This window comes from Egretta garzetta, unplaced genomic scaffold (assembly GCF_000687185.1).
Source record: "Egretta garzetta isolate BGI_Z169 unplaced genomic scaffold, ASM68718v1 scaffold287, whole genome shotgun sequence".
Taxonomy (NCBI): domain Eukaryota; kingdom Metazoa; phylum Chordata; class Aves; order Pelecaniformes; family Ardeidae; genus Egretta; species Egretta garzetta.
The window spans coordinates 7094035-7104839 of NW_009260435.1; the positions used below are offsets into that span (position 1 = coordinate 7094035).

At 35.7% G+C, this 10805-nt stretch overlaps 1 protein-coding gene across 1 annotated transcript in view; it reads left to right on the forward strand.

Moving 5' to 3' along the window:
• Nucleotides 1–10805, forward strand: part of LRRC49 (leucine rich repeat containing 49) — a 50712-nt gene that overhangs the window by 8865 nt on the left and 31042 nt on the right. Inside the window, exons 8-9 of the mRNA XM_009643833.2 lie at nt 5829–5972; nt 9964–10025. Coding sequence (XP_009642128.1) covers nt 5829–5972; nt 9964–10025 — 206 coding nt within the window. The remainder of the gene's footprint in view (nt 1–5828; nt 5973–9963; nt 10026–10805) is intronic.

A 10805-nucleotide genomic window follows, 5' to 3' on the forward strand; every position in this document is an offset into this window, starting at 1 on the left:
TAAATGGAAAAAATTGTTTTTTTTTTTTTTTTTTTTTTTTTTTTGTAGGTTTAATGTATTTTTCATGGAAAGACCAAATGAAGACTGTCAACTTCCATTAATAAATTACCTTTCTGTTCCTTTCCCATTTAAAGATATGCAAGTTTTCATATTAACATTCTTTTTTTCCTGTATTTGAGGAAATCAAAACACCAATCTGCCATACATATTATTAGTTATTTTTGAAGGCATAAGGGAAGAAATGAAGAAAGGAAGAAATACTGAGTTTGGGACATATCAGCTTAGTGTACTAGTGTCTCATTTTGAAGACTGGGGGTTTTGTTTTGGTTGTTTTTCTTATTTAATAATGAATAGGGAGGGTCTGTCCTTTAACTTTATTTAGATTTGTGGTATCTTTATTTATGGCAGTCTTCTAGTCTATCTTAAATGGCATTTCTTCCACATCATAAACTTCTCAAGAACAGACTTCAACCACAGAATTGGTTTTGAGAACTTCAAAATACGTATTCCAATATTCCAGAATATAGCAATTTAAACAACAGATCAGTAGAATTAAAAATTAAGTGTTGGTATATAGTTAAAAATAGTGGATTCTGATCATTATTCTGTTGAGATAATGTCCTGTCTCTAACCTATATATGATTTTTTTCTTTCATTTGGTACAGATCAATTGGAATCAAGAATGCACAAACAGAATATCCTGCTTGTCAGTCATAATGAAAAATAGTAGAAAATAGAATTTGCTGTGTCTTAATAAGCTCTTCATAAATCTGTTTCCTTAGATTGCTTGGGGCGTTATCCTGCACCCAGTTCTCACAGGAAGGTCAAAAAACCTACAGTTTCATGGTTTAGAAACAGTGATGGGCAGCAATTTTCTTTTAATAGGGTGGTTCTTTAAAGTAAAAGGTGTAATGGCACTTTCGTGGTGTGTGTCGCTTATGTCTTCTTTTCTGATAACTATGGAAAAATGTAATTCTTTTACTCTGGATGTGGGGACTCTGGGGGACAACAAGCTGGCCACGTGTGAGCAGTATGCCTGTTTGGCAAAGGCAGCCAACAGCATCATGGGGCCGCATTAGGAAGAGTGTTGCCAGTAGGTTGTGGGAGATGATCCTTCTGGTTCCCCAGTGCAAAACAGATGTGAACTTAGGGGAGCGAGTCCAGTGAAGAGGCCCAAAGGTGGTGAAAGGACTGAAGCATCTCTCATATGAGGAAAGGCTGGGAGCACTAAGATTTGTTTTGCCTGGAGAAGAGAAGCCTCAGGGATTTCTTATTGCTGTATGTAAATAGCTGATGGGAGGGTCTAAATAAGATGGAGCTGGACTTTTCTTGGTGGTATCCAGCAAAAGGACAACAATCGTTGAGCATAAACTGACATACAGGGAACTTGTTCAAACTTAAGAAAAATGTTAGTCAGTGTGACTGAACGCTGGTGAAGGTTGCCAGGTGGGAGATAGAATCTCCATCCTTGGAGGTGGTCTAAGCCTGACTGGCCGTGGTGCTGAGCAGGTCCCTTCTGACCTCAGCTGATGCTCTGATTCTCTGGCTAGGGTTACTTTAAATTCACTATCTTTTCCAATTTTTCCCTTTTCAGTAGTAGGAGAAATAAAGAAGAAAACAAGAGTAGAGAAGAGGAGTTATTTTGAGGGTACTAGTCAAGTGACAGTTCTTCATTGAAAAAATCTCCCCTGTAAAGCCACAAAAAAACCCTTTATTGGATGAATGTGGCAGTTCATTGAGCTGCAGTGTGCTGAATCAGGGTCCTACTAGAGTACTCGCTGAATGGCACTCTGTATTTGGGGTTAGGATAGGAGTGTTCCTGTGGTTTTGATGTTCTTAAATCCCACACATCTGATGAAATTATGCATCAGATCTGGTACTCTTTAGAACACTTTTGGTGCAGTTTGCTCTGGTTGCTTCTGTTCATCAATTCTGTTACTGCTTGAGAGTAAATGTTGATCGCAAGTGCCTTTATAGACTTGCTGATTTGTCTGTTTATTTTTATAGAGTCATCCTCTGTGGTTCATATTTATATATGTATTAGAACAGTGATCTATTTTACAGCTTTTTTTATTCTTTGTATTAACGTATGTAGCAGCTGTTTTTCCTGGGGGTTTTGCCTTGTGAAGTTGCTATGTCTTAGTTAATAGAAGACAAGGATGCATCTTTTTTTTTTTTTTTTTTTTTTTTTTTTTTTTTGGTAGTAAAGGCAGTTCTATTAAGGGGTGAATATCTGGTGAGCAGTCTTCATCACAGTGGAGGATTAGCTGAATATTTGCTGCTTGCATACAGTTTACTTGAGACAAGAGTTAACTTGCATTCAGTGATTCTGGTATCACCAGCTTTCCTCTGTAGTCAGACAATTCCAGAAGGTGGTTTAACATGTTTGTTAGACTCCAGTAGGTGAGGAGTCATAGGAGTAAAATGGTATCATTTAAATGATACTGCCTGGCAACAATAATATTATTACTACAATATACTATGAAATATAAATTGCTACAGTAATATTACTACTTCTGAGTTGTTATATATTAATCAATGTAATGCCTAGTGAAATACTGCACTCAATATCTATGCTTTACAAAAAAGACAAAATGTGAATTCCCTCACCCTATTACTACTCTTTGCCTGTTTTCCTGTGTGATTTAGTAAGGCTCTTGATTTTAATACTGCCCAGTAAAAATTTCTAAGAAAATACAGCATCTTCATAACTTCTAATTAAAATTTTATGTAGAGACTCTGTTTCCATGGTTATTAACATGCTAATATTGGCATATAATACTACATCATTCAGAGATCCTGTGCCTCATTGTGCGCATGGTATATTTAGTGCACTACAACTTACATTTGATTTTGAACTGAACATTTAATTTCTAAATAGTGTGCTTCCAAGCACTCTGAATAGTCTATAGAGAGAATGCTGATTGTTGGCTTGATCTTTGCTGTCAAGGTTGGTAATATAATGGCATATGTTCCATACAAATCTCTTAAAAACCTTTTTATTTAGGTGGGGTTAAAATGGACTTTACACAATCTTCCAGTGAACTAATGCATAAAAATTGAGTCAAGTTGAACTTGAATTTCATTCTAACTTTCAGAATGAAATTTATTCTATAATGCTTTAAATTTTAAAAAGCCATTAGAGTTATTTTTTGTGTTCTGTTTAATTCTGTGAATCATTTTCCTTGCCAAGAGTTCAAGGATGTAAGTAAATGGAAAAAAAATGCAACTTGATTCTTCAGGCATGGACTTCTTTTCAATAATCTCAGAAAGCTGTGTTTAAAAGATGCAATTTTTGTGCAGCTAATCACTCATCAATAATTAACATGGTGCATAACAGTCTTTTCTGAAATCTGTCTCATAGCTACATATTCAAACATACGAGCAAACAAGAAAATAGAGTAGTGGTTTTGTTCAACACTTACAAGTAAAGTCTTTGAAAAAGCAACTAAAATGGCTAATAGTAATCCTTCTTTATGTATAATTAATAGAAAATAGTCATACATATAACTTCTTCTTAGTGAAGGAAATATTATTTGAATACTCTAAAAAGAGATCATAATGGCTTGTTATCCAATTTGCACCTAATAATGGATATTAAAAAGCTGGTGTATCTTTGTGCATGCATGTGTTGCTGAAACAGAGAAAATCCAGTAGAGTTACCCTTTATCACTTTGCTAAGTTTTAAGGTTATCTTTGTACATTGCTGATGAAATCATTATCTTTGCAATAGCAGTAAAATGCCAGGTTTAATATTCTACATTGTGGCATGCTGTAATTCTAGCTAAGCAGACATCTGTAGAGGTCTGCGCTCTTCATGTGAGCCATCTGCTCTTGGCTTTGCTTTTACAAGTCTTTCTTTCTAAATATATTGTTCTAAATGGTGGTGTTTTCTGTTCCTTTTGCTGTAACATTTTTGTATCCTGATAATTTTTATTTTCTGTGTATAATACACATAGATGCATGATGCATAATAGTTTAATTAGCAGTTAAATCAAAAGTTGGCTTAAGAAGTTATGTAGTTTTGGTTTTGCTATCTATTTCTGTATGCTTTTTAATGGAAAAATTGCCAAAATACTTTTTATAGCAGCATATTCAAGTCATATTATCAACTTACAAATATACACGTACATATAGATATATATGTACATATGTGTGTGTGTGTATATATATATGAAAATTACCAACAACATTATGTGTTCTGAAACTGTTAAGTAACAGCTACCTTACCTCTTCTCCCATTCCAGGAGCTGCTAGATGCTTTCTGGAAATTGCCACGGCCAGATTTGTACTGGTCTAAGCATCACAAAGTTCATTGTCACTGGGAAGGTGTGTGACACCAGTCGCTGTCTTGCTCGTCTGCATCTAATAGCTGTTGGCAGCTTTGAGGAGGAATGGTGTGCCTGAGTAGGGGGTGTTAAAGGGAGCGTACAGTGGTCCAGCAGATGATCTTTCCAATCGAAAGAGAATTCATTATACTTGTTAGTAGCTTTGTGTGCTGTGTCCTTGGACGCACTGTCACACATTGTGGAAGGTTGAAGTCTTTTCCCCAGGAAAACCTGCTGCCTTCTTTCTGCCATATAGCATGAGTTTTGGTAAGAATGTGATAGGAATGTCTCCCTGTGCTGTGGCAATACTTTGTTTTCTCCATAATACATTGCTGTATGCAACTCCTGCATAAATGTCTGCACAGATGCTGGAGGACAGATCCCAGACCACTGTGAGAAACAAATATCTGGGTAGAGATCCCTGACTGGATCACTGAGAAATACAAACAGCAGAAAATGAACCCAGATTGTGTCAACAGAGCAATAATGAACGCCTTTGTAGAAGAGTTGCATTTCTAGAAGTCAGAAATAAAATTACAGGGCAGTAGCTATTTTTATTCTTTTGGTGTATTTTTTTTTGTCAATATCACCTGAATCTGAAAATAGGGTGTTACATATAAAAACAAACCTTGGGCAGCTGCTTGTTTACTGTAGTTATCTGCTTTGTTTGATCCCTCCATTTTCTAATCACAGGAAGCCATGAGTTGCCAAAGAAGCGCTGAGGACTGTCAAGCAAATGTGCTGTGTATCCAAACTAAGGATGCTGCTGCTTTCTTTTCTAACTTTTGAGTATGTCTTACTGATTCTAGCAATTACCTGCTCGTAAAACTTCCTTACAAGTTCCAGTTTCGGAATAATTGCTTTCTTCTCCAGAGGGCTGTGGCTGCTCCTTGCCTCTGACTCACAGCAGGTTCCTGTCCTCATGACCTGCTGGAAAATCTGTCTATGGAGCTCCTGTAGATAGAGCTGTGAATGCTGCTACTGGCTTTTTAAGAGGCATGAGGGGAAATTGGTGCAGAGTTTTGTGATGTAGGGAGATACGGTGCCATGTATTCTGGTAGCATAAGTACCAGGAGATCCGGATGGGTGTTTGAGTGCCTTTGCAGACAAATTAAGGATTAACTGTGCACAAAATTTTGCCATTTTGGCATACCATCATCAATGTCATCTTAGTTTTATGGTGTTTTTGAGGTTGCTGCTACAGAACAGCGTAGCTGAAGTAACAATTTGTGATGGTAAGGAAGAAAGTGTTGACTGATTTACTGCGGTAGGACTAGAACAATGTTAGTGAAGTGAATACTAGTACTTAATCTCTAGCAGTCCGTAGCTTGTTTTCAGCAATTTATGACATGATTATCATGGTTTAGAAAAATATACAAGAAGCACACCATTGTATGATGTTGATTGTTCATGTATACTTTTTAAAAAAATGTATGTGCTACACATATCTAGTTTATATCTATATAAAACACAGTATGAATGTTTATAATTCTTTCACAGATTACTAAAATAGAAAACATCAGTCATTTGAGTGAACTGAGAGTGTTAAACCTTGCCAGAAACCTACTAACAATTGTGGAAAACCTTAATGGACTGGATTCGCTTACAGAGCTCAACCTTCGTCATAATCAAGTCTCTGCTATAGTAAGGAACCAAACTCTTGTCTTTTTCTCTTTTCTTTTAGTTTTCCTCTGTTTTCAAAAAAAATGCACTATCACAGTAACTGATTTAAATCATATCAGCACTTCAGATTTGTGAAATCTCATGTTTTACTGTATTGTGTTGCCTGTGTTGTTCTGCTGCAATACCTACTTTTACAATATAAAGGTGAAACAGACAAATTTATTTTTGGTGTTATTTTGTTTAAATATGATCATAGGTAGTGATTCAAATCTTGATAGCTCATGATGGTTCTTGGGGTGGGGAGGGGGGGAAAATTCTGAAGAAGCTTTGTGGTTCTAACGTACAAATTTAGATACTTTTCTTCCATACAAGTTTGTTTTCTAGAAACAAACCTTCTCTTAATTTCTGTAGCTCAGCTAAGCAGTCAGACCATCTTAAATTTCATCTCCTTATGAACATTTCTGGTGCAAATGCAGAGAAAATAGGTATTGATCTCAAAAGCAGAATTTCCCAATTGAAGCTTTAACCTAGAATTGTAAGTCCTTATGTTCTAAAAAATAAAGCTTTTCACTTTGCAGTTCATGAGCTGTAGTTCAGGTATGGCAAGTAGATTATTTGAACAAGCCCTTTTTAAAATAATAGAGTAAGTCTGCTTAAATAGCTGTATTTTTCTGGCCCTCCTAGTTCCTTTAGTACTTGCTCTCCTATTGCTGCTGAGCCTTTCCTTTCTTGAATTTCCACTACTTGTCATATACAAATTGTTTTTACACTTCAAAAATAAGAAATTTCTGCTCATTGCTGAGTCTGCTACTGTACCTTCCCCCATATCAGTTATGTTACCTAGCAAGAATTGTCTGTCTTGCTTGTAGCTACTGCCTTTTCATTCCTCTCAGGTGTAGCTTGTACTTCTTGTTTCCTGTTGTCACAAATAGAGAGTCAGCATGAAATTTAAGTTAGTGTGTTATAGGCTTGGACTCTGTGCTGTATCTCAATGTCTTAGGCTTTTCTGGCCAGAGACAGTGTTTCAGAAGATGGCATTCTGTTCGGGGAAGTACTTTATTTTGTCTAATTGTTTTTGGCTTGGTTTTTTGCCCACCCCCTGCTTAAATTCTAATGGAATGGTGTGGTGTGGGGTGTGTGTGTGTGGATTTTTTGTTTTGTTTTTAATTGAATGGTGATTTTAGCAAGTATGACGCTAACTGTCCTTCCTCTAGAGAAGGACTCTTAAATCATATGAAGTCAAGTCTTGGACATGTCATACTGTCTGAAACATAGAATAAATTGGTGTCTCTACTACAATAAAATATCTTTCTTATTTTAATGATAGGTCTTGTCTCTTTCTCTGTGTGCAAAAATGTACATGTATTTCCTTACTTAAATTTGTTTTAATTATTTTGAAAATATGAAGGCTGCACTAGTTTTGTATTGAAGTTCAGAATCTACTGCAATATGAAATGACTGAAAATCCAGAAACATAGAAACAAATGTATCATTTTGTGGAGAGAATATCCAAGGTACTGTTATATTATTGCTGGAGTACTTGAGTAGCTGAGGAAGGGGGTTTAGATTTCTTTAAGTTGAGGTTTAGATTTTCTTGTGGTTGACTGTTGGGGGTGTGTGTTTGTCATTTGAATCATGATATAGTTATGAAGTAGCACTTAACTGCAAAATTTTCACTCTAAGTTCATTAGAAGAATTTAGTTTCTGTGTTTTAGGTTTTGGGCTGCGTTTTAGTTACTCAGTTACTATGACAACACTGTCATTATGAATCAAGCTTTTTAAACTTGATTATTCCTTTATGAAAGAACCTATCCTCTATTTTTAAAAGTTTGCCGTCCCAAAATAATGAAATTAAATCAATATAATTTAAATAACTTTCTGTTTCAGTACATTTTTTGTGAACCTTCCTTATTTTTGACACACACTCTAAATGTATTATTGTGTAGGAAAGATGATACTCTCGTTTGCCAAACAGAATGAGGTTCCACACTGAACTCCATATCCGTTAACTATATTGGATAATTCAAGTTATCCAACGAGATTATAGCTTGTTTGAGCAATTAAACACATAATCATCTCTTACAACCTGCTGGCCTTAAATTAGCAATTTTGGGACCATTTTTTTCCTCTTTGAGGTATTAATTAGAGACTGGAAATCCTTGATTCACAAGTAGTTATTTTTGTAAGAATTTACTGTAGTTCATCCACATCTGTAGGATTTAAAAAGGCAGTCCTGAGGCTTGGTTTGTAGCAGAATAATACCTTACAGGATTGGAAGTGTCTTCAAGAAGTCTGACTGTTCTGAGACTAGCAAACAGATAGAATAAATGATTACAAAGTGTCTTGTATGGCAGTAAAAATGTGAATCTGTACATACCATGAGTCATGGAATGTCTATTTACTTTCCATCCAGTAGTGAATTAAGATCCACTGTTAGGAAAACAAACTATATTTTTGTTTGAAACACAGACCTGCTTGATTGCTTGGAGGTATCAAAAGCTTAGAATTTGGGCTTTTGTCATCTGCAGTTTGACCTTAGACTTGAAGGAGGACTGGTCAAGGTGTCAACCGTCTTTTCAGGAAGGAAGTCCTGGCCTATATGTCCACTGCCCTACATGACTTTGTATCAAAACTGAAGTAGGTGGAGGCTTTTTTTTTTTTTTTTTTTTTTTTTTTTTTTTTATCCTACTTAACCTGCTTGCTGTCATGCCTGTGAGACTTGCAACATATTTTTAAAGGACAGCAACATATTATGCTAGTTACAGAAACTTGTCTTCAGGGGAAATTACTTTCTATTCTCCTATGCAAAATTCTTTGATTAGTTAAAATCCTTGCTGCTGAAGAATTACTGTGCACAGACCTATAATGCCTGTCTTCATGTGGATATCCACCTGTATCATGCGCGCCCACCCTTTTAAGCATCAACACTATGGGATGTCCAGATGTAATTCTGTTGTGAACTCAGTCTTTCCATGGTCTGCAGACCTGAGCTGATAAGCCCTGCTTATGGTATATAGAGCTATAACTCTCAGCAATGCTTGTTACCTCGCATTCAGTGTTTCATTAATAGCAGCTACACAGTTTGTTTAGAGCTGCCTTGCATTCACTTGTTTGGATAGAATGAACTGTTTCTATTTCTGGAACACTATGTCACAAATCAGATGGAGGGAGGAAGGGCTGTAGATTTTATTTTTGTGGCTAAAATCAAGGTAGTGAGCCCTAAATCAAGGCAGTGAGCCCTGTGACACTTCCCTGTGCTGTAAGAAACAGCTGGTTGCAAGTTGAGAGATGGTCCGTATCGGGATAAGGAGATACAGACTTATAACTGAGAGGTTAGGTGTGCAATCTGAATGGTATATGAATCACTGCAGACTGTGCTGTCAGGCCATTATGGATTTATATTTCATAAATAACACTTGATCTACTTAATATGTTTCATCTTATTAATATTCGAGCTATTTGCTATTTAGAGGTTTTCTGCAAACGTCTTTAGTGGCATATATTCACAATTACTCATTCTTCCTTATAAATTTTAATTGTAAAGGTGACAGAGTCCTTCAGATGATTCTCTGGCAGAAGAGTCACTGCTGTTTGGTAGTGCTAATTGCAGTGCTATATTGCACTTCAAAAACCTTATTTCAGCATGGTCAGAAAAGAATTTTTTTTTTTTTTTTTTTTTTTTTTTTACAGTGTGTTTATCCTGCAGCTTATGCTGAGACAGCACCTTGGCTTATTTCCTAAAAGCCTGTTCAGAAACCAGCAGCAGCCTTATCCTTTTTTCTTTAACATCATTTGCTTTGCAAGTGATGCAGCTTGTTCTGCAGAGGGGATATCTGCACTGAAACACTCCCTTGCAGTCTGCACTAGGGAGAAGTGGAGCTGCACGTTCAACAGAAATCAATGTTGCAGCAAGGTTATAGCGTATAGAAATGAAAGCGTTTCATCAGGCGAAGTAGAGAGGTTCAAAAGCTACTTTCAGCTACTGAATTTATGCCTCTATCTTTCCTTCTAGAAAGATGTGGATACTTTGCCCCATCTCCAACGTCTCTTCCTCAGCTTCAACAATATATCTAGGTAAGGGAAATAGCACTTTGCTTCCTATCAGTAATTTGAAGTATCCTGTTGGAGCTGTATTTCATTAAAATTTAAATTCAAACACTATGAATGCAGATACTGGGTTTTTTTTTCCTAACATATCAGATAGCATAATCAAGCCATTGTGTTTCATACTTTAAACATAAAAATTCTTGAAACCTTTGCATTTAAGTAGTTGTACTATGAGTATTCTACCAAGAAACATATTTTTTTAATTTAAAAATTACAATACTGCTTACAATGATAATAAAAATTAAAGATCGCTTTGTAACTATGTTGTTTTACTGTTAAACTAATATCTGTTAAAGCAACATTACACAACGTACATATTATATTTAACATACCATCACTGTATTGATGGAGTTACAGAAACTGCTGAGTCAGATTTCGCTTATGATAATTAGATAATTTCATGCTTGTATTTTACTTGTCCATATGTTTATAAAGTCTAGAAGGTACATTTATGGTTATTTCTCTTCCAAACCAGATGGCAGAAGCAGAATAGCTCAACTTTTAAAGTAGGGCTTCTATAGTTTCAAGTAACTAAGTGCATTTTGTTATAAATAGATAGAAATGTTTGTCTTCTATGCTTTTTCATATTCGTGCATTTTTGGATTCTGCATTTATACTAGTGCCAATATTAAAAAAAAAAAAAAAAAAAAAGCCCCAGCATTATCTTCAGTTTGGTGTGTCTCTCTTTTTTTTTTTTTTTTATCATACCCTAATCACCCCCAGCCTTCTTCCCTTAGAATCAAATAA